This window comes from Anas acuta, chromosome W, assembly GCF_963932015.1.
Source record: "Anas acuta chromosome W, bAnaAcu1.1, whole genome shotgun sequence".
In the NCBI taxonomy this organism is placed as follows: Eukaryota; Metazoa; Chordata; class Aves; order Anseriformes; family Anatidae; genus Anas; species Anas acuta.
The window spans coordinates 19171183-19195010 of NC_089016.1; the positions used below are offsets into that span (position 1 = coordinate 19171183).

The 23828-nt window shown below is 43.1% G+C and overlaps 1 protein-coding gene and 1 long non-coding RNA gene across 2 annotated transcripts; one reads left to right on the top strand and one right to left on the bottom strand.

Moving 5' to 3' along the window:
• Nucleotides 1-209: 209 nt before the first annotated feature.
• On the top strand, nt 210-10260 carry LOC137847039 (E3 SUMO-protein ligase PIAS2). Its single transcript, XM_068665311.1, has 6 exons — nt 210-359; nt 3246-3351; nt 3953-4026; nt 4887-5047; nt 5636-5769; nt 6192-10260. Exons 2-6 carry the CDS (start codon nt 3255-3257, stop codon nt 6194-6196), a joined length of 471 nt encoding a protein of 156 aa, XP_068521412.1. The 5' UTR covers nt 210-359; nt 3246-3254; the 3' UTR covers nt 6197-10260.
• Nucleotides 10261-10581: 321 nt separating this feature from the next.
• Nucleotides 10582-23819, bottom strand: LOC137847052 (uncharacterized). Its single transcript, XR_011090756.1, has 2 exons — nt 15121-23819; nt 10582-11515 (listed from the first exon to the last, which is right to left on the bottom strand). It is a non-coding gene; the product is annotated as an uncharacterized lncRNA (long non-coding RNA).
• Nucleotides 23820-23828: the final 9 nt, after the last annotated feature.

Consider the following 23828-nt stretch of genomic DNA (forward strand, 5'->3'; position numbering starts at 1 on the left):
ATCAAGGGGTTGTCAATCTCTTGGGACAAGAATTGAATTTACTGTTTCTTAAATAAGATCAATGAACCATTCTTTAGACATGAAAGACTGAATTAACAGTTTGTGACTTGCTGCCTTTTAAACTAATTTGCTGTTGGTTTTAAACTAATAAATTGTTTAAGCAGGTTTCAGAGTACAGAGGGAAGACTTGGTAATGCTTTTTGTTTTGTCTCTTCTTCCCGTAGGGATATGCTCCACCACCAAAAAGTGGAATTGAACAGAAGCGACCTGGGCGTCCCTTGAATATAACATCTCTAGTTAGGTTATCATCAGCAGTGCCAAACCAGATTTCCATTTCCTGGGCATCTGAAATTGGAAAGGTAAGCTGTATGTTTTGTAGGATGTGGGCAGTAGTCTGAATAACCTTGTCTAGTGTTCCTTCTAACCCACTGCCGGCAAGGCATGCGGTGTTATAAAGTGGCTGTGTTTATTTTTGATGCCAGGAAACAAAGCTAGCTCTAGAAGTACAGTAGCTTACAGTAACACACAAAACTTGCATACAGGTTGCAAAGACTTCCATATAGAGTTCACATAGATGGAGAGTATGGCTTTCTTTGAGAACATTTTTGGGCAAGTTCGCCATTAGGGGTTGCCTGAAATATGTCAGAAATAGTCTTTTTGTGGTGTAAACACAGAACAGTTCAGACATAAAAGGGGAAGCTACTTTGTGGCCTAATGGTGTAATCATATAAACATGAGGTTATGTAGCCATGTCGTAAAGTTTTTTTCTCATTTTTTTTTATGGCAATCTATTGGAGGAAGGCTTTTTAAAGTGAACAGATGTGCTAAGGCCCTGTGAGTGGGAGAGGAGACATGCATTTGCTCTTGATGTTTTTGTATTTTCTAACCAAATGATACCAAATAGTTCTACAAAAGGAATTTTTATTTTATAGGGAGAACTAGTTCATGGATATTTCCATCTTTTCTTTTGAGAAAATGTCTTTTCTCCGTTAAAACTGCACTTGTAAATAAAGTAAAACAGGTGGAATTTCCAGCTTGGAAAGCTCCTTGGTGGCAAGTTCCTGGAAAGTGTACAGGGAAGGTGTCAGGCTGCTAGTGCCAACTGCTCCAGAGTGATACATCTTGGTGATGCTGTGCTTGGGCCATAGTGGTGTGCGTCTGTAAGGCAGGGTATCTAAGCCACGTGCCCATTGTTAAAAAGGAAGAGTATTCCTGGAAGTTGGGGTAACTTGAGGGGGAGCTGACTTCTTGAGTGCAGATATAGGGAGTATTGGAGACCTGGGGGGGGAGAGAGAGAAAAGCATCTTCATAATGCAGTTCTTCATGGAGAGCTGCGCTGAGGGGGGGGAAAGTGTGCTGGGTTTCAGTGGCAGGAGATGAAGCAGGTGGTGACAGGTGTGATACCTTTTGCTCTCCGGTCCCTGTAGGTAAATTTCTGGTTTTGAGGAAATGAGAAGTTATTGGTTTAAAAGGAATTGGCCCTTCAAATGGCCAGGTGACTGCTTAGGCCTTAGCTTTTCTAAGTAGAAGAACTTGCATAGCAGGCCTTTGCTATTCATCTTCTAAATGACACTCTGATTCAAAGATCGAAGCCGAAATTCCTTTAAGTGGTATATTCTTTATTGCAGCGCTGGATGCACGGGGGATCTCTCCACCTATCGTGCATACCCAAAGCGGAAAGCAGTCTTGAATTTATACAATCAATCTATCAATATTCTACAAGCACCTATACATATGCATTACCTATCCCCGCCTTCCCTCGCTTCTCATGCTAATTAGCCTTTTGGCACCTTGCGCCTGCGTAGAGCCTCCCAAGAATTGTGGGCAGGGGTCTTTGGGACGTGGGCAGGGGTCTTTGGGAGGAAGACCCCGAGTCTTCCTCACAGTGTACTTTTCACCTTTGGTCAGGAATCTGCTGAATTGGCACGTTTCTTAATTGCGAGAGCTGGTTGTTGCTAATTCTTCCATTTGTTGTATCTTTATAATGAATTCCAATGTCCAGTTTTGAGATTTATAGTCCTTGCATTTGTTTCTCTGTCCGTCTGCCGCTTCCTTATCATGAGTTCCAGTGTCTTGTTTCGAGATATACAGTCCATGTCTGGGGATTGTCCTTGCCTCCCCAATGCCTCCCCAATACCTCCTTAATCAACTCCATGCTGTCCCCAAGGGTGATACAGTAGGGCTTATACAGTAAGTATACAGTAGGCTGATACAGTAAGGGCTTATTTGCATCTACTTCTCTGATAGAAGAGAGCTTCTGAGGAGAGGAGGTATTTATCCCAGTCATCCTAGAGAGCTTATCAGGCTAGAGTCTGTAATATTAATCCTGTAGGCAATAAACAGTACAAAGCAGTCCATCTTTGCGAGGATAGGGAAAGCAAGACATTTGTCTTAGTGGCTTCCTGTGCATTTTGATAACTTTATCTGTTCATCTAGGTAAGAGCTGTCTCTGGTATTGCTGGTAAAGGAGGAGCAGGGTGGTAGATATTCTTAAAATTCCTGCGCAGTGTCTGGTTGTGTAAGAGCTACAAGAAGGTGGCTGGCAGGGAGTGGAAATGAGGGATTGCAGGTTGTGAGTGTTATGCAGATGAAACCATTATTATTCTGCAGTGGTGAGACTTGCAGATTCTTCTCCTCACTTGTGACCTTGGAGAGGAAATCCTGAACAAAGGAAGCTGGCAAGTGGCATGAATTAGGAAACAGCAGTAAATGCTAGGGAATATGGCCAGCCTGAGAGGAGCGGGTATGATATAACGAGGCTTGGCTTAAAAGCAGCAAGCTCAAGGTACAAAGAAATTGATGCTGTTGTGTGCCATTTGGAGGTGGTGTTTGCTCCCAAAACAACATCAATCATTTCTTTATAGCAAGTTTGTCTTTGAGCTCTGCTTTAAGATAGTGTCAGTGGAAAAAGGGAAATGTGTAGGAGACAAACACAAGAAGCTCTTACAGACTGCATGTTTTAAGAAAATGTATTGCCAGTCTAAGTCATCTTTTCAAGAAAAAGCCCAGATTGTCTCTTGGTTGTGGAGAATATTTTTTTGTAGTCAAGTCACAACTGGAGTGAGATAAATTGACTTGGATAGCAGAAGAATTCTGGCGGACTGCTGACTTTCATAGTAATGAAGTCATCTGTCAGTACTTCACAAAGTATTTCCATAACTACCAAACAAAAATTCAGTAACTTTTTGCTGTAGTGGAAGTACAGTGTTAAATCAATACTTCATCTTTAATTACTCTTTTTGTAGAATTACTCCATGTCTGTGTATCTTGTTCGTCAGCTCACTTCAGCTATGCTTTTGCAGAGGTTAAAAATGAAAGGTATCAGAAACCCCGATCATTCCAGAGCACTAAGTAAGTCAAATTTAACTTCCTGTTTTTCCTTACTGAGGGTGGTTGGCAGCTCTTTAAAACTAGAACTGGTAGTACCCAGGAGATTTGCAGCATTTTGAAAAGAAAGTCCGTGTCCAGAGTATCAAAGGTTCTTTTTGCTGTTACTGAGGTATCGTGCGTTGCTTCAGTGTAGGTCCCTAGCTAGGAGGGAGGAATACTTAGCGATTTTGTCTGAAATGTTCTCAAGAGAATTCTGAGAGCACTGCTTAGTGTAGTGGGCAGTGAGGTGCAGATAGATGGCCTAAATATGTGTTTTGTTCACCTGTATGTGCTGCTAATGGTCTTGTCTTTACACCTCACTCCCTGATGTGATGTGATGTCTCCTTGCACGTTGGGTAGAGTTTGCTCTACTAAACATTGTGGCCAGAACTGCATCTGCTGCACATCAAAACAGTCTCACGATGCCTGTGAAGCTATTCTTATATGGTATTTGCTCTGAACTAGCTTCCTTAAATGCTCAGGGCTTCTTAGATAGCTGGAAACAAAGTATATGTACTAGAGAATCAAGATTAGCATTTTAAGTAGTTGTGCCCATCTCTAACTTCTTAATTTATTTTGGTAGTTAAAGAAAAACTAACGGCAGATCCTGATAGTGAGATTGCCACAACCAGTCTGCGGGTTTCTCTGATGTGTCCTGTAAGTAAGGCTGGAAATTACCATATACAGATTTGTGTTTTCATCTTTAGTGCAGAGTTGGTCTGCTTTTAAAACACCCTGCTTCAGAAACTTAACTGGCTTTTGTTATACTGATTCATTAATGCAAATGAGGAGAAGAACCAACTATAGTTTAGACCTGTGAATACTTAAGCTGTAATGCAGTCAGAGTCAAGTTGCTACTTGTGTGTATATTGAGGCCTTTAAAAGTAAAAGGAGCGATTTTGTGCATGGAGGCATTGAGCCTACCTGGGAAGGGTGATAGAATAATTAAAGGGCACAGTGAGAAACAGAACTTCAGACCTCCTGGTCCCGGTGATATTGCTTTTACTGCCAGCTACTATAAAGGAAACAAACAGATCACCTAGTAACAAGGTGGTGCTGCCTTGGGTTTTCTCTTTCCAGGTAGAAACTGACCTTGTGTTTGTGACTGGTCTGTTTAAGTCTTATGCTGAGATGGGTATAATGCCATTCTCAGTCTAACATAACTATAGTTCACAAAATAATCAAACCTTGAGGTATTTGGCAAAAAATGACAAAGGGGGTGCTTCAGTAGGTCTTCCTATTAAAAAATAAAATCCTAGAAATAATGTTGATGCAGGTCCACTTGAAATGTTTCTGACAGTTCTTAACTTAGTCATAAGACTTTGAGGACTGCTGTATTGTTCACTCAGGTACTTTGTATGTGCTTTGGAGTGGATTTGCATGCAGTGACCTAGTGTTGGGCACTCTATAATGAGAAGTGACTGTTACCTTGCTGGTTGCATCTGATTTCATTGTTAGCTATCCAGGTCTACTTTGCTTTCTTTTCTTTTGACATTCTTTAAATGCACCTCCTGCAGCTGGGAAAAATGAGACTGACAATCCCATGCCGGGCTGTTACTTGCACACACCTGCAATGTTTTGATGCTGCTCTTTATCTTCAAATGAATGAGAAGAAGCCTACCTGGATCTGTCCTGTCTGCGACAAGAAGGCAGCTTATGAGAGCCTAATACTAGATGGGTGAGAGACTGGGCTTGCAGAGTACAAAATTACTTCAAATTTTTCATGTTGTACTAATTGTTTTTGTGACCTGAGGTTTAGCCATTTCTATTCTTGTTCTCAAAAGTACATTAGACTGTGAGGAGCCATTAGAATCCTTTTGTTTCTATTCCCATGTAGCAAACTGCAAGAAATCATCTTGTAACTGCATCATCAAACTCCTGAGCCTCAGCATATCCTCTCTGGAGAAAATCAAATGTGACACCTACGGATGTCTCTCTTTTACATGAACTATCTGTGAGGCTATTAACTCTTAAAATTTAGCTTATAAACTGTGTAAAACTTGATTGAAAGGGTGATTGCTTCTACTCTACTGCTGTATGGGAATCTCTAAACTGCGATAATGTTGGAGTAGAACATGGGTAGGTTGGGATCATTTGATTTTGATGTATGGATGTCTGCAAAGGCTGTAACTACAGGTCTTCAGGGAAGACAAATTAGGGGGAGAGTATGTACTGTAGGTCAGTGTCGATTGTAATCAACTTCTTAACTGTCTCATTTTTGCTTAGGAAAAGACTGGAATCAAAATCACTTAACTTTATTTTTCAGGCTCTTTATGGAAATCCTTAATGAATGTTCAGACGTGGATGAGATTAAATTCCAAGAAGATGGTTCCTGGTGTCCCATGAGGCCTAAAAAAGATGCTGTGAAAGTTTCAAGTCCACAGTGCACCAAAATAGAAAGTGAGTATGTCTTGGATATTGTTGAGGGAATTTTGAAACAGCATAGATCCCACGGCTTGCTGCAGCTGAGCAAACCAAGCTACCAGGGCAACTATGAGAAGTTCCCATGACAGTGTTCCCACATTGCCCAATTGAGGAATTTAGAAAAATATTGTTGCCAGCAGCTGGCTTCAATGACAAGGTCTACGTGACTGCTAATCACAAGGGGGTTGTTTTCTTGCAGGTGGGGTTGTTTTCTTGCAGTTTTTTGTCTGAGTGCTTTTGACCAATAATCTTGGATAAGATAGTGAGACACTATCCACCCCTGTTAAGTTCACTATAAAAGTTAGGCTATTCGGGCAATAAAATGAAGCATGATCTGACCATACTGGTGTCTGTCGTGCTTTCGGCTGTGTTTCCTGCAACATATGGTGCCTGAACAGGCTGAGACCCGGACAGGCTGACAGACGGAGCAACGCTGAGAGACCCAACAGACGCTGAGAGACCTGAGACACACGGCGAGACTTCAGAGACACGGAGAGACCTGACAGAAGCCGGAACACCTGAGAGACATTGAGAAACTCCAAGCACCGACCTGGACAAAGGACTCGCGGTGAGACGTGGGGAAAAAAAAAACGCGGGGAGACGTGAGGGGAAAAAAAAAAAATAAAAAAAAAATGCAGGGAGACGCGGGGAAACAAAGGAATCGCGGGGGGACGCGGGAAATTGACGTCATCGCGGTGCGACGCGGGACATCCGGGATCGAGTTGCTACGGGAGACCAGAGGCGTCAGCGGACAACGGCAGATGACCCTCACCGTGTGGCGAGTTGGCACAGAGCAGAGGGGCGGAGATCAGGACCCTGCAGCCCGTCTGACGTAACCATGGAGGCAGCGGCAGCTGTGCTGCTTCTCTCTAACATTCTTTTTATGAGGCGTATCTTGCAATGCAAAAAAGACTATTCGTCCCCAGATCGTTGTTATAACTATGCTGTTACATAATTTGTTAAATGTACAAATGTTACTGGATAACATTCAGTGCGGTTGCCATGTTGTACGGATTACTAATGACGACTTAGCTATATTACTACCTTTATTGCGGTGCAGGAGTGCAGAGCCGTGGATTACACTACCAAATGACCACCGGCAGGCTCTTTCACAAATAGCTTCTAAGGTTGCAGCCGGCACTGCCTGCAGCCGTATAGCAGACGTTGCACTCTCGTTCCTAATTAGCAATCATGTGTCTCATCCATTTGTGGTGAATGGTCAGTGGCAAAAAGAAAAAGGGGAGAGTAAGGGGCGACAAAGACAGAAACGGTACCAGGAGGATGCCACTGACACTCACAGCACGGGTAATAGGAGTAGTATAAGTGACACAGGTGATGGCAAGGGTGGAATGATAGGGCAGCATTTTCGAGTTCTGGAATGGATTTTCCTACAGATTCAGCCTAAAACGAGTGTTCCATTTTTTCCCACGGGCCAAGTGATGATTGAACGATCACATCAGGTTTTAAAGGAACAATTAGTGAGATTAAAAGAGATCAAGAACATCGATGAACGATTGTCCGAGGCATTGGTTGTCCTGAATCACTTATGTTTGACTGGTGACCGAGAAGACCCTCCTGCGAGTATTCATTTTCAAACAATAAATATAGCAGCACCCAATGTGTTACCACAAATAAGAATGAATTACCGAGATCCTGCTACAGGAACTTGGAAAGAGCCATACAGGTACAGAAATGCAAATAACACCTGTGATTACAATGACACTTGCTAGGCAGGGTTTAGGGGTTTATGGCACGGAGACAAGGGGTAACAACTATAGCGTTTGGAACAATCGTACAGCTTTGGCCTTACCTCCTGATGTTTTTCTGATTTGCGGGGATAGGGCCTGGCAAGGTATCCGTGCAAATGCTATTGGAGGTCTATGTTACTTAGATAAACTCATTATATTTGCTCCTAGCTTGTCACAGTTGCATGAGATCACCAGACATAAATGGGCATTGCTCACACCGGATTGCAATGATAATGTTGAATTGCTTGGTGTTGCAGCTAGAGCGGCATTGGCAATTTTAGTGCCAGGAGTGGCCTCTGTGGCTGCACTTAAGAACTTAGAAAAATTGGTATGCTGGGCCGAGAAGCAAGCCCATGCCACGACAGAGATACCTGAGGAGATGTTATCAGATCCAAATAGTCTGCAACATGTGCTTTTACAGGATCAAGCTGCTATTGACTTCTTGCTTTTAGCTCAAAGGAATGGGTGTGAGGACTTTGAGGGAATGTGCTGTTTAAACCTTTTTGATCATAATGAGTCAATTCACAAATCCATTACTTTCCTGAAAGAGCACATGAGAAAGATTCAATATGATATCAATCCTTTCAATCAATGGTTCACTGATTTGTTTGGGACGATGCATAGACGGTTACTGGGATTAGTCAAAGAGGGATTAAGGATTCTGTTTGTTGTGGTGTTAATCATCATTGCGTGTTGTATTGTAATAAATGTGGTTAAAGGGTTACTTGCAAAACTGTTACATCGGGCTTGGTTTGCTCAAAGAAAAAAAAAAGGGGGGGATTGTTGAGGGATTTTTTGAAACAGCAAAAATCCCATGGCAAAAAAAATTGTGCAAAAGCACAACTTTGTTTCTCACAACTGACACCTTTTCAGGATGGCCAGAAGCATTCCCATCCAGAACAGCCAAGACTTGGGAAGTAACTAAGATATTACTACAAGAAATAATACCTTGTTTTGGAGTTCCAGCAACTATATCCTCTGACAGGGGACCACACTTTACCTCAAAAGTGGTACAACAAATTAGCTGCCATTTGAGTATAGACTGGCAAATTCATATCCCATATCGCCCTTAGTCGAGTGGCCAAGTGGAAAAAAAAATGAACTACTTAATCAAACAGCAAATTGTGAAATTGGGACAAGAAGAAAATTTGGCCCTGCCTCAGTCTCTTCCTTTAGCCCTTCTGCGTATACGAACTAGACCAAGGGCAAAGGAAGGGCTAAGTCCCTTTGAAATCTTATATGGACGACCCTATGGAATACAAAGAGGAATATCCATGCAAGTAGGGGATGAAATCATGACCTCCTATATGGTGGCCTTAGGTAAACAGCTCAATGAAATTGGAAAGCATGTGACTGGGACTCGGGGTAGAGGGTTAGATGGACCAGTGCACAATATACAACCTGCAGATTATGTGTATATAAAGTCTCTTGCAGAGAAGAGCTTGAAATCTCAGTGGGAAGGATCATTCCAGGTACTCCTTACCTCTTTCACAGAGATCAGAATCACGGAGCAAAACGCCTGGATCCATCACACCAGAGTGAAAAAGACACCCAAGACCCCATGGAAGGTTACTCAGGTGTGACTTGGAAGGTTACATTTCTCACGGTCTTAATGGTATCATTGGTCAAGGAAACTGAACAGTGGGTGCACAATGCCTATGTGAAACTCAGGCAGTAAGTGATAGTTTACCTAAGAAATAGAACATGTCCATTTGGCAAGGATGATCATGAACATCTAGGGGAGAGATTTGAACTACTCCTATGTGAAAATGTTAACATATATACCAGATTCTAACTTGCTGTGTATATGTTAACAAACAAAACAAATTAACAAATTATGTTAACGAACAAAAACAGATTGAGACTGACCTGGAGAAAATAATAAAATTTTGCATGCAGTTGCTCAGGTTGATACATCCTGGGGATTTACAGATTTGGTAGAAAAATTGACTTCCTGGTTGCCAAACCTAACATGGCTGAAACAGTTGTTTATCACAATAGTTGTGGTCATAGTTTTGTCCATGGTTCTTTGCATGGTGAACCAGTGTACCTTATGGTGTTTTAAGAGTACTGGAAACTCCTACAGCGAGTGGAAAAAGAACCAATTCAGACGGAAACTGGAGTCTAACAGATATTTTGAAAGAGTGTTAGATAGAGAAACACTGTATTGAACCTAGAAATAGTAAAAGAATTTACTAACTTTTTAGAAAAGGGGGGACTGAGAGAGGGAGTGAGGAGAATCTTATCAAGTAGTGATAGAGCTCTGATGGCATTAAACTAGGGTGCTACTTAGTGTTTTTGCTAACTATGGTGCATTGTGCAAATTAACTAAAGAAGCCTTGGGCCCCTTACCAAGGCCAGTCTCCTAATAAGAGTGTGAGCCTATCTTAAGAAACTGGCAGAAACTGGTCCTGCGGATGGACAAGAGCCAAGGAGCAACTGAGTCTGTGCAAAGACAAGAGGTCAACTAGCAGTGATGAGGAAGAGTCATCAATCTTCATCCCCATGACCCCTGGCGACCACCACTAGAATACACTGTGCAAGCACAGATGGGAGGAGTTTATGGAAATGACTCCTTGGAACTAATTTTAATATGAAGTGGGGACATGTTATGCATATGTATAGGCGCATTGTGAAACTTCATGCATATGTAACTCGTTACTGCATATAACCATGGCAAGTTGCCATGTGTCGCATGTGCATGACTTTGGTGGGACTACCCCCCCGTGCTGCCCAGCGCTGAATAAACATACCTACTTTACAGTCTTATTGATTGTGGAGTCTGTTTTCCACAAGTCAGTTGACTTAAAAAGTGAGACTCACTTGCTGTAAGCTCTTTACTTTTCCATCTGGACATTCACTAGTTTGTAATAAGAATATTAATTTTTAAATGTTTTAAAATGTGTTTTCAATGCATTGTTAAGAGAGCTGGTGTAGTGGTTTTATTCAGGTGGGCAGCCGAGCTCCACCACAACCACTCTCTCACTCCCCCTCTCCTCAAAGAGGAAGGGGGAGAAAATACAACACAGAGAACTCGAGGTTTGAGATGAGAAGGGTTTAATTAAAGGGAAAGGAAATGGGGAGAAAAATAAAAATAAAAAAGAAACAATAAGGCCGTGCGGAAGCACAGAGAGAAGGGAAAAAAATTATCCTCTACTTCCCGTCAACGAGTGATGTTCGACCACGTCCTGGGAAGCAGGGCCTCAAAACGCGTAGTGGTTGTTCAGGAGGAACAGCCCCCTCCCCCATGAGAGCCCCCCTTTTTATTGCTGAGTGTGACATCAGGTGTTATGGAGTATCCCTTTGGTTGGTTTAGGTCAGCTGCCCTGGCAATGTCCCCTCCCCATCACTTGCCCACCCCCAGCCTGCTGGCTCTTGGGGTCTTGGAAGGAGTCCTGATGCTGTGCCAGCACTACGCAGCAATAGACACAACACTGGAGTGATATCAGTGCTGTTCCAGCTACGAGTGCAGAGCACAGCACTGTGCGGGCTGCTGCAGGGAAAGGTGACTCCATCCCAGACAGACCCAACACAGCTGGGTAGAGCTGAGTCATTGTTCCTAACCTAGCCCTGTAGTGGAGCCATTCCATCAGATGTGGGATTTTGCAGTCTGGCCGGTTGGTTCACTCTCATTAGCAAGTGCTTCTGACTTCTAGGTTATCCTCCAGATTCTTGCACCTTCTCCCTGAGTTTTCCTTATGCAGGGCATCAGGGATCAATCTGGGCTTCCAGTTTAAGCCCTCCTGGAGACAGACAGGAGGGCAGGCAGTGGTAGGCACACTGAGCAGCAGTTTCATTATCGCTGTCCTTAGCACAGGAAAGCTACAGCTCTGCAAACTAACCTGTGTGGTGATGCTCAGCATCCATTCTGAATTAGACTCTTTTCTTGAGGCTGGCAGGAGCTGATGAAGCGTCAAGATAGGCAGAGTCCTTGCTTCTAAAGATTTTATTCCTTTTCAGTTCATGGCTCTAGACTTAAAAAATAAAATTCACATCTTGTTAGTTTTTTGTCCTTCTGAGAACGTGCTCTCCAATTGGTTATTATTTTTCCTGAACCTCACACTGTACAATACAGAAGAGTTTGTGTCCTTAAGAGTGACCTTTTAATGGCAGAAGCACAAAGCAAGCAATCAGATACCATTAGCAGCCTTCTGCTGAATTAATGGCTAGCAAAATCTGGTGAAGATGCCTAGAGCATTCTAGCCTGGCTGTTGTGATTCTGCACATAATTGCCCATGAGCAGTTACACAACACCTAGCAAAACCTGGCTCAGCCATGGCATCGCTCTGTGCACCCATGTCTCTCCCCACCAGCTCTCCAGCTGTGGTCCATTGAAGGCAAGGGGCACACAGGGAGGTTGGTGGCACTGCTATGGTTCACCCCACATCTCTGCATGGCTCTCAGACTTATCCTGTCCACTGCATGATACATCTTTCTCCTCCTGCCTGCAGAACACACTGGTTTTGCTGGAAAATCAGCCTGTGCTATGTGAAAACAGAGAGAGGTGCGATGCGATGTTGTCCAGAGGTTTCAGCAGAGTGTGCTTGAGAATGCCACAGGTCACTTATTCAGGCCACCATTTTGCAAATGCTTTCAGCTGACAAAAGCCAGCACAGCTACCAAAAGGAGTCCTCCTCCTCACTCGCCCTTATCCCTCTTCCCTGCTCCTGCCTCCTGCCTAGCATCCCCCCTCCTGTTTTCAGGAAATGTTTGCTTGTGTGCTGGATCTGGACTGGGAAGATGATCCACGTGAAAGCTAACCTTTTAATTTCTTTTTCCTCTGGGTTTATTTTAAGCTGTACTACCTCTCTGATTATCACCACACATCTGTGCAAATACTGATGCCCTTAAAGGGAAGGAGTAGTGCCACAGCACCGACAGGTAGCTGGGAGCAGGACGTTTGCTTTTTCTGTTAGTAGTAGCAGCTTAGGCCAGGTTGAAGGGCTTGTAATATTCCAGCTTCATGTTATCTTCAGACATTAAAACCATTCTGTACTCGCACAACATGATCTTTTCCATAAAATAATCTAATCTGGAACAGCTAGCTGGAAATGTATGAAAATGTAATATTTTCTTACTTAATTAGGACCTGTTAGACCAGATGCTGTACTTTCATTAAGCAGCTGTGCAGAAGTAGGAGAGTTAAAAGAAGGCCAAACCCCTTTCTGTACCAAAGATGATATAATTTAGTCTCTTCCAGAGTCAGGGGCTGCTCTAATGCCTGGGGTAGTATGTGAACAGTAACACAGTGCACAAACCATTCTGCGGCTGCAGAAAATGTGAGGGGAGGAGAAAAAGCTTTTGATAGCCTCCCCAGGCTGCAAGGCAGAGGTCAGAGGGGAAGGAAGCTGTGGTACTTTGGATGTTCGACTTGTCACAATTTGTTTAGTGAAAAAACAGAAACATTTCCCAAAGCTTCTTTTACATTTTATAATAGCTTCCCATCCCCCAGCCAGATGGGATCAGGCTGAGGCAGCTGCAGTACAGGTCCCATAGGAAATGGTACAAAAAGTGAAATTAAAAAAATTAGTTAATGCCTTTTTTATCCGGCTTGATCACAAATGGGGGGGGGGGGGGATCAAAGAATCATAGAATCATAGAATATCCCGAGTTGGAAGGGAGTCAGGAGTTAGGTCAGAGGTTGGACTCGATGATCTTGAGGTCTCTTCCAACCAAGAAATTCTGTGATTCTGTGATTCTGCTTTGCCTATGTCATTGTCTGTGAGGTGACCTTCCTCATCAAGTAGAGGACCTATGTTTTCTTTGGTTCTCCTTTTTCTGTTAACATATCTAAAAAAAAAAACTTTTTTATTGTCTCCCACAGACATGGCCAGCTTCAGCTCTAGTTGGGCTTTGGCCACATGAATTTTCTTCCTACAAACACGAACAGCATCCCTGTATTCCTTCCTAATCGCCTGACCCTTCTTCCAGCAGCCGTACACTTTCTTTTTCTGTCTAAGCTCCAGTAGAAGATCCCTGGTCAGCCAGGCTGGCCTTCTGCCCCACCTGCTTGACTTCTGATATTTTGGAATTGCCTGATCCTGTGCTTTTAGGAGGCAGTGCTTAAAGACTGACCAGCACTGATGGACACCAATGCCTTCAAAAGCAGCTTCCCAGGGGACCTTGCTGACTAGTTCCCTGAGCAGCCTGAATTCTGCTCTCCCCATATCCAGGGCTGAAGTTTTGGTGGCAGTTTTCCTTCTGTCACTGAAAATTTTAAACTCAGCCACTTCATAGTCACTATGACCGAGATGGCCGCCAATTGCCACATCTCCCACAAGACCCTCTCTGTTTCTCCAGCAACAGATCAAGGAGGGCACCTTTCCTAGTTGGCTCCCTTAGCTGCACCAAGAAGTTATCATCTAGGTGGTTTAGGAACCTCCTGGACTTGCTCGTGTCCGCCGTGTGGTGATTCCAGTTGACGTCTGGCTAGTTGAAGTCCCCCATAAGGACAAGGGGACAAGGGGAGTTGATCTCGAGGCATCTCTTTGTTCCACAAAGAATAATTCATCGGCGTTGTCGTCCTGGCCGGGTAGTCTGTAATAGATTCCCACAACAACATCCCCTTTATTTGTTCGTCCCTTAATCCTTACCCAGAGGCTCTCAACTTTGCCATCGCCAACTTGAAGTTCCACGCAGTCCAGCCCATGCTTCACATACATCGCCACCACCCCACCTCGCCTACCCTGCCTGTCCCTCCTGAAGAGCCTGTAACCATCTATTGCAGCACACCAGCCACAGGACTCATCCCACCAGGTTTCGCTTATGCTGATGATGTCGTAGCTATGGGACTGGGCCTTCTAGCTCATCCATTTTATTCCTCATACTGTGTGCGTTTGTGTGGAAGCACTTCCAGTGTGCCTCCCTGCGCCCAGCACCTTGTGGAGCAGACCGAAGGACCTCCCTAGCACACAGTCCTTCTGATTCTAGTGCGCCATCCCTTAGCTTATCACTGGTGTGCCTGGTTTTATCCCTTTCCCCCTTTGACTCTAGTTTAAAGCTCTATCTATCAGCCCCGCTAACTCCTGTGGAAAAAAAATAATGGTTGAAATAACAGTTCTACATATCAGATGATACTGGATGCTTCCCAGCACTGCTCTGTTGTCTCTAAGGCTTCAAAAGAGCTTATGAGTCCTTGGTTGGTTTCTGCATTAAAGATCTCTTGTAACAGTGGTAAGGGGAGCAGCTTGAATCACAGAATCACAGAATTGTCTAGGTTGGAAGAGACCTCAAGATCATCGAGTCCAACCTCTGACCTAACACTAACAAGTCCTCCACTAAACCATATCCCTAAGCTCTACATCTAAACGTCTTTTAAAGACTTCCAGGGATGGTGACTCCACCACCTCCCTGGGCAGCCCGTTCCAATGTCTAACAACCCTTTCAGTAAAGAAGTTCTTCCTAACATCCAACCTAAAACTCCCCTGGCGCAACTTTAGCCCATTCCCCCTCATCCTGTCACCAGGCACGTGGGAGAACAGACCAACCCTATCCAGCCTATCCAGATCCTCTTGCAAAGCCTTCCTACCCTCGAACAGATCAACACACACACCTAACTTGGTATCATCTGCAAACTTACCGAGAGTGCACTCGATCCCCTCATCCAGATCATCGATGAAGATATTAAAGAGGACTGGCCCCAGTACCGAGTCCTGGGGAACGCCACTAGTGACCGGCCTCCAACTGGATTTGACTCCATTCACCACAACTCTTTGGGCCCAGCTATCCAGACAGTTTTTAACCCAACGAAGCATGCGCCAGTCCAAGCCACGAGCAGCAAGTTTCTTGAGGATAATGTTGTGGGAAACAGTGTCAAAAGCCTTGCTGAAGTCAAGGTAGACCACATCCACAGCCTTTGAAGCCACTTGGCAGTTTAAAATGTCATTGTGCAAACAACAGAAACAAAAAAGTTAGTCTGAATTGTTAATACTGTTATTCAGATTCTGCTTCCTCCCTTGAAAATCAAGATTGCCTCCATTGATTTAAGCACGTACTGGTTCTGATGAAGCAGTAATGCAGAATTTTCCTGATGATTCAACTTTATGGGGGTTGTACAAATGGAAGATACCAGGCCAAATATGTTTCTGGCACAACTCAGTGTATTTTGGCATGTTTCCAGTCATTAGCTGCTTGTGGTTCAAGGATTTCTCTGCTAACCTTCAGATGGTGCAGCAAGCGAAGATTTCTTTGGTAGGCATTAGGACAGGCATTAGTGTCTCTGAAGTGTTCATTGCAAATAAAGACAGACCCAGCACAACCAGGAGCTGTAGCCCCAGTGAGCTGCATTCGTTATTCCTGTAGCAGGGTGGTATTCAGTTCACAGCCAAAGACTGAACTATAACCTAAAACCAAGGCAGATTAATTTTATATTCCTGTTGCTGGTCCCTGCCATCCCTGTGGGGGAACCTGGAGGTCAGGCATTTTAGTGAAGGGCATGAAAATAAGGGTTTGTTGAATAATCCATGCTTCAGGTCATGCGAGGTGTTCCAATCTCCCATCCTCCTAGTGGATGATGACAGAATAGCCTAGCTGAGGCAGTTTGGGGCGGCTCAGACAGTGATACAGGGGTGTTAGTGTGCAATCTGTGAAGCTGTACGATGCTCCTGGCCTTTGCACAGACCATCAGCGGAGTTTTTTAATCTCAGCAAACACCTTGTGTTGTGGTAGAGACTACGTGCTGTATAACTAGGCATTTCCTTTGAATAGTTTCATGTTTCTTCATTTTTGTTGCTTTTTAAATTTGTTCAGTTCTAGGACAAATGCTATTTTAAAGCATCTGATTTTCTTTCCATTACTGTACTATCTGGTAATAGAATTCCCCTCCTCTCCTTACCCCAGACCATTTTTGGATGTTACGTGAGGGAAAGGAATATCACAGCTCCTAGATTTGCCTTGTTTTCCTTTTGACTGTGAGAAGAGGGTTAGCCCTGGAAGTGTTTAGGATGGTTAGCAAAGGGGAGCACTAGTCATGTGGACTGAACACCAGCAGCAAAGCTGGCACGTGTTGTTTCATTTGCATGAAAGTATGTTTTATTAATTTGCTGATGGTCATTTTCAGGTGCTATGAGAGAGAAAAAAAGACCAGAACATTTACTTGAAATCTTGGTGAAATTCTGTAGCTTTGTCTCCTTTCAATGACAGCTGGGTGCATCAAACATCAGCTCCTGTGACAGTTTTACTTGAATTAATGTAAGCACTTTCAGTGAATTAAATATTAAATGGAAAATATTCATAGCTCACTTCCTAATCTTATTTATTTAGCTTTAACTGCAGTTTGTTTTCATACTATCTTCATGCTTGGCCATCTCATCAACCTCTAGGCATCCACCCAGGTATCCAGGTACTCACGCAGATGCCTGTGACTGAGCTGGCCATCCCAAGCTCCCCTTAAAGTTAGGACAGAGAAAGGTATTTTTAGGATGTGGTTCATTTGACATAGCTTAGAAATTTACTTTAGGATGAAAAGACCTGCTTGACTCCATTGAGTGTATTGACTAAATCCCATCTAAGGGGGGTTTAGGTAGGCTGTAGGCACATAAATGTACAGTGGGTGCAGAGTGCACCTGTGTTTAATGCTATTAATACCTGGATTTCCTGGTTGCTACTATAGCAGGGACCCCATGTGATACTTTTCTGTCTTAACCAGGTGATTTTGGGGTATGTAAAGCAGTTCAGGAGGGCAGCACCTAGGGAACGGAATCCTGTGCCTAGCCAGGTGGATCCTGCTCTTGCAGTCCTCAGAGTTACAGAGCCATGTGTTGAAAGGCAGAAAGGTATTTTTGCCTTGTGCAAAAGTGGAAAGCATCATACATTTGTCCTTGTTACTCTGTACTGGGCCTGGCTACAATAGAGTTAACTTTCCCTGCAGCAGCCCATACAGTGCTGTGCTCTGCACTTGTAGCTAGAACAGCACTGTTGTGTCTGCTGCTGAGCAGTGCTGGCACAGCATCGGGACTCTCTCTAACCCTCCTAGGGGGTGGGCAAAAAGTGAGAAGCGAAACATCACCAGGGCAGCTGACCTAAACCAACCAAAGGGATATTCCATACCATATGATGTCACACTCAGCAATAAAAGGTGGAAAAAGGAGGAAGAGGGGAGGGGTGGGCTCTCATTGTGAAAACATCTGTCCTCCCGAACAACGGCTACATGTGTTGAGGCCCTGCTTCAAGGATGTGGTCAAGCATCACTCATTGGTGGGAAGTGCAGACGAAATAAATTACTTTTTTAGTAATTACAAGCCTTTGCTTGTTGTTTTTTTCCCCCTTTCCCCTTTCCCTTTTTTCCCGTTAGTTACATTATTTAATTAATAATATTTTTTCCTTAATCATTTTTTCCTTTAATTAAATTATCCTCATCTCAACCCATGAGTTGTTTTTTTCCTTTACTTCTTCCCCTCTTCTTCTGAGGAGGGGGAGTGAGAGAGCAGTTGTGGTGGAGTTCAGCTGCCTAGCAAGATAAAACCACCACATACTCTTGCAATAACCCTGCAAGGCTAAGAAATTCTATGATTGCCAGCTCACAAATGTGGGAAGAGATGCTGAGGAGGGCAAAGATGTTCCTCTGCATGACATATGGAGCGTAAGGTGAGGGGAATAGGTGCTAGATGACCCCACTGTGCCACGCAGAGATGGATGTTCGAGTGCTGAAAGCAGCCATGTTTCATAGAAGTGTTGTTTTGCCTTCCCAGGCCAGCTTGGAGATCTCAGCACTGCAGCACAGCTCTGCCTGAAGTCATGAAGGAAGGCTGGTGGAACATGGAGATGAGCACAAACCTCCGCCTCAATAACAAATGATTGCTAGGGCTTGTTGTCCCCCCTGGGATGAGGATAAGGATGGCTTGGCTTGTCACCTGCTGGGATGAAATGTAGGGGTTTACATCAAGAAAGAACTGGGTAGTTCTGCAAATAATAGCATACTAGGGAATTGTTGATGATTTTTAATTGCATCTTATTAATATTAAAATCTGTTAAAACAAATGGGGTGTGAAACACTTGGAGCTGATGTTTGAAGTCAGCTTGGATGAATCTCATTGAACTGGAGTGTGTAACTTTTCACTAGCAGCTGGGAAGATAATTTAAGAGGAATATGCAAGTTCCAGAGCACAGATGTGCTAGGATGGGAGAGTGGGGATGGCAAGGAAGGGCTACACACTTGAAATGAAGTTAATGGCTTTCCTGCATGTTTTAGGGAAGGGTGATGTCCTGGTTCCAGGCAGCAGCTGGTGAATTTAAGCATGTATTTAGCATTCAGAGTCAAGCTCTGCTCTCCGTAGGGCCAGTCAGAGCTGGCAGGGATTTACTGGGTGTGTGGCCCAGAGCAAGGTATGTATTCTTGGCAAGTTGGTGACCATCTAAACTAAGTTTGTGTACTCCAGCACAATGTTTATTGTGAAAGCACTGATTTTTGCAGTTCCAGTAAATTCATCTGCTTCATCAACTGGAAGGAGCAATACTGTGGAAAGGGGCACGCCCTTTGCAGAAAGGAGAGAGCTGCTATGTGTAGAGATCTGAACTACAGCTTCCTTTATTTCCAAGCCAAACCTATATGAGGCAAGGGGATAACACCTGAACATGAGCTGTTAAAGAGATGTTGAAGGCTGTGCCATAATTCCCTGCTGCTCTGCAAGGCCTTAGTTCTTTATTGCTTTGTATTTGGTACAGCGCATTTTTTCCAGTTGGGAAAAGGGAATGGAGAAATGCTTGCCAAAGCAGTGTATGGTAGAGATGGCTCCAGGCTTGAAGGATGAGAAGCAAGAGGAAACAGGAACTCACAGACAGCGGGAAACTAGAAAGTGGTAAATTTAAAAGGGATAAGGGATAATAGTCATATACTCTTTCTACCTTTCTTTAAATTTCATTGTTGAACCTCAGAGCATAAGTTCAGCCAGTTTCTAATGACACTACGCAGCTGTATAACATATATGCTTCATAACCTCTTTGTCTTTGCCACAGCGGAAAAAAAAAATTAGTCAAAAAAACCTCATAAATTAGTCTTCTTTTGAACCCATGATCCTTTCCACATACATCTTATGTGCTGGTTCTTCTTACATACTGCACAGATTTGCAAAAGAGGAATACTGATTTGGCTGTTCCTGTGTCATCCACATCTGTGAAGTGGGAATCAATATAGCACCACAAAACAAAGATCCAAAATACAGATATAATGCCTAAAATTATTAAAAAAAAAAAAAAGAAAAAAGAAAAAAAAGGCAACTACCTGATGTAGAATACCTTCATCAGTGACTTTTATCTGCTTAATATCACAACATACTGAATCATAATTTAAATTTAGATGCATTGAAGAATGTGCTTGTAGACTCAGCCCAAACAAACGTGTTTTGCCATGCTTGAATCCTAGCTTTATCTTCATTTTTTACCCAGGTCCAAACCCTTTGTCACTCACTACTGCTAGCTATTTTGTTGCTGCTGTTAGCTCATGCGTATCTTATTTATTGTCATTTAAAAGAAACAAAAAACACAGCTCAGAAAATACACACCAAGAGTACTTTGTGCCCAGCAAGACCTTTTTAGCTATGCAGTAACATGAAAGTATCGAAGTGCCAGGAGAACTTTTAAAAACTAAACTGCCCTGATGCTAAAATAAGCTTTAATTGATTGAGAATTGCACTGAGCCTGACAATCTGTGCCACTTACTGTTTTTCCTTTCAAGCTTCAGATTCATGTGATTCAAAGTGACTGGATTACAGTTCCCACATACCTTCCTGCCCACACTGCAGGAAAAAAAAACAACACCCACAAACCTCTTAGCTCCAGAGGAGCTGCTGGATACAGAAAACAAAAAAGCTGACTGAAAGCAAAGTTTAAATAAAGATGATGGGAATGTTCAGCAAAAATGCCCCTCTTCTGGCTAAATGCCATGCTGTGCTTCCTTCTCCCCAGATGAGAGCTCTCCTGGGGGGCTGTCTCTCCCTGTCAAAGGCATTTCTTTAATGCCTACTTGTAGAGCACTTGATCCCATCGGCCAGATGCTGCCATAACTCCTTGTGTTGGAGATTAATACTGGATTGTGGATAAACTACTGCTCTGTCTTCTCTCTTTTAGGTTTTTAATAAAAAAAAAACACAACCGAGTTGCTGTCATCTTGGTTATTTAAATTAATAACCTGTTGCAGGCTGTCTAGAAAAAGGTCAGAACCACCAGCAAAGGCTGCTGATAAATGTGCACAACTTTCTGGCCCATGGTAAGGGGTCTGTACTGACTGTCCAGAGCTGGGGAGAAAGCACTGGAAGCAGGAGGAATATAGCATGTGTTAATGGGGTCAGTTATGGGGTTTCTTCTCAGCAGTATGTTGTGGGGGATGCAAGCCTGGTCAGACATTAATTAGTCATAGCTCATGATACTGAAAAAAGTGTGTCAGCTGAGCTCAGGGCACCTCTGGGTGTGCAAACAGGGAAGGAAGGTGTGGATCACTGCCTTCGCCCTGGGGATGGTTTTGGACTCACTTCAGTGTTATAGGGCTCATGGGTAGCTGCAGTTTCCCTGAGGACTATGCCGTGTTCAGGCAAGGATAACCCATAGTCCCATCTCCCTGAAAGGCCTAATCTGAATCATAGCACTGGACCATTCACTGCAGCCAAGATCCAACCACCGGCTGTCATTTAACTCCCAGAATTTCAGAGGAAGATGCTTATGTCCCTTTTTACGTGGCCTTCGATCTCCCTGCCAATGTCAGCACTGCCTGTGTGAGTGCTGGGTCTGGATCTGCAGAGCAGTGCTATCAGCCATTACTTCTAAACCTCAGTTCCTGTTCTCTGCCAAAGGAGCTCATAAATCCCTCCCTTACCTCACTTTCTTGACAGTGGAAATTATAAACTCTCATGGCAAAGACTGACTCTGCTAATGCCCAGCTACAGCACCCAGCACAGTCCTGCTCCAGGAGTGGTCTCTAAGCATGACATAGGAATTTATTACAAATCACAGCTCCAAATGAAGGAATTTGGAAGGGTTGCCAGTTTTATTAATAGTCATCTCTGTAACCACATGCACGTAAGACCGGACACTGTGCAGAGCTTAAAAGCTGGATCCACACTGTCACAAAGGGGACAGAAGGATGTGGCTAGTCACAGTACTTCAGGAATAGAGATTACTTTCTTTACAGTTGGTTGTCCAGCTTTCCAATGAGCACTTCCAGAGTGCCAGAAGAGCAAAATAAAATAGATTTCAGGAAAAGTGAATATTTTTGAAGACCACAGAAGCAAGGCATATATATGTGTACATATATATATATTTGAATTTATGTCATGGACTGAAGTACGTAAGATTCAAGATTGATTGCAAAAATCACGCTGTGTCTGAAAACATCCTGGCTTTGCCTGGACTAGTAGCTCAGGTAATCAGGTAGACTATCCAAGACGACACCTGTTGCATGCAGTGTGTGGTTAGTAATGTAATCCGTGCTGTAGAAGGGCATCATGAAGAATGTCATAAGAGCTCAATGCCTGGACCATTTGGAAGTTCTTGGGATTGAAGTTGATGGTTACATCAAGAGGTACACACTTTATGGCTTATTATGCAGAAGAATCTTTACTTTTTCCTGTTTACCCCTGTTCTGATGAGTGCAATTTACTAAGATGACAAAACATATGCCAAAATCAGAGCCACGATGATTCTGTGGTATTCCCACAATGATTCTGTGGTATTCTTTCTGTCACGTTTAATTCTGTTAATTAAATCTAACTTTATATGCCATATTTTAGTGTGTCTTTTTTTTTTCTTTTAATATCTCAAATTAACATTTTTATTCCTGCTGTAAAATTGTGTTCTTAAAATAGTGGAATAAATATAAATTGGGTTTGTCACCATTAGATAATGTGTGATCCTTATTCTGACCATAGGAAATATTTGTTCATTGCTTAACAGCTAGAATATTTTTTCTAGAAAAAGTAATCTCAAAACTTTCGACTGCCATTACACTTGTAACATGAGTGTCACTGACTCCAGCACTTTATAGTCTTTCACTGGAAAGTTTTATGTTTGGTTTTGATGAAATAAGTGGGAGTTATGACTTGCTTGGGACAGAGTTAAGTGTCACCCATAGAAACCCCCCGGGCCCCTGTATGATTCTGGCAACACCTCAGTCCCGTTGATTTGATGCTAAATCCAGTGCTCCCATGTGGTGCTCCGAAATTGAACTGATGCTTTTAACAGATGATTCATGTAAAAGCAATTTAATTCTGTTTCTTTTTTTCCCTACAGTGAAACTGAACTTCCATCATTCTGAGTGATTTGCAGGGTTCTTGTGAGCATATGCAGGATCATAAAAATCAAGTTACACTGCCTGTATTTTCTAGAAATCTGGGAACGCCACTGGGAGAGCAAGGCTTCCCCTAGCATCGAGCTCTGATTAATTTTGCACTTTGCTACACGTTTTAGCAATCCTTGGTATATAAGCAAAACAATAGCTGTGGTGTTAGAGCTTCCTACTAGCAAGAGGAAGACCTCATTCCTTTTCCAACTGAGATATTGTCAGCAGTATAAAAAAGGGGTATTTTATTCATGGAGGTAATTTCTCCACCAGTACCCATGAGAGCCATAGTTGGAGGGAAACTGGATGATGATGTAATGGATATCCAGTGTACAGACCATATGTTATCCTCAGGATGTGTCCTCCAATCCAGGCACCTCCACAGGTGGCTCTGGTGCCAGCATAGCCCTTGTCATCCCCTTGGGCCTTTGCCTAGCTCTGGAGGAAAAAAATGTTTACAGCTTAGCTGAATCCTTTCAGCTTTCTTTAATACCCCAGTTTAGACATACAGGCTAATGGTAGGAATGGGGGACTAAACACTGTGTTAAGCACTAGATTATGCTAATGAATTCATGTCTGATATCTGCAAAAGAATTAATATTGATAAACATATGTTTACGAGTTTCATATTCAGCAAAACCTTCCAGGCATATGCCTATGTGCCAGTGCTTTGCAAAATCAGGGCTCTAGGAGCTGACACAATCATTGTAGATACTGTAAGTAGGCTAGATTTTTAATTTATTTTAATTTAGGGAAAAAAGAAGATACTAGAGTGAGATGTAAAAAGTGTTCTAATAGAGCCTTGTGCATCTCCTAATATTCTGATGTGTGAAGTTCTTTAATGTCATGAAGTTCTTTAACAGTCATGAAGAAGAGTGGAGAGTGGCTGAGCAGGCAGGAAGAGAAAAATTCCTGAAGGGGAATGTGAAGCATGTTTTGCTTTACTCTGAACTTGTATGATCCTGTGAGTTTAATATATTCAGTTATGTGTACCATGATTTCAACAACCAACAAGACAGATC

What these genes read in the sequence shown, in the direction of transcription:
- LOC137847039 (XM_068665311.1), top strand. Translation starts at nt 3,255, where the DNA reads ATGTCTGTGTATCTTGTTCGTCAGCTCACTTCAGCTATGCTTTTGCAG. An exon ending in CGATCATTCCAGAGCACTAA is followed by an intron (nt 3,352 to 3,952) that starts GTAAGTCAAATT and finishes TTATTTTGGTAG; the next exon opens with TTAAAGAAAAACTAACGGCA. An exon ending in GGGTTTCTCTGATGTGTCCT is followed by an intron (nt 4,027 to 4,886) that starts GTAAGTAAGGCT and finishes CACCTCCTGCAG; the next exon opens with CTGGGAAAAATGAGACTGAC.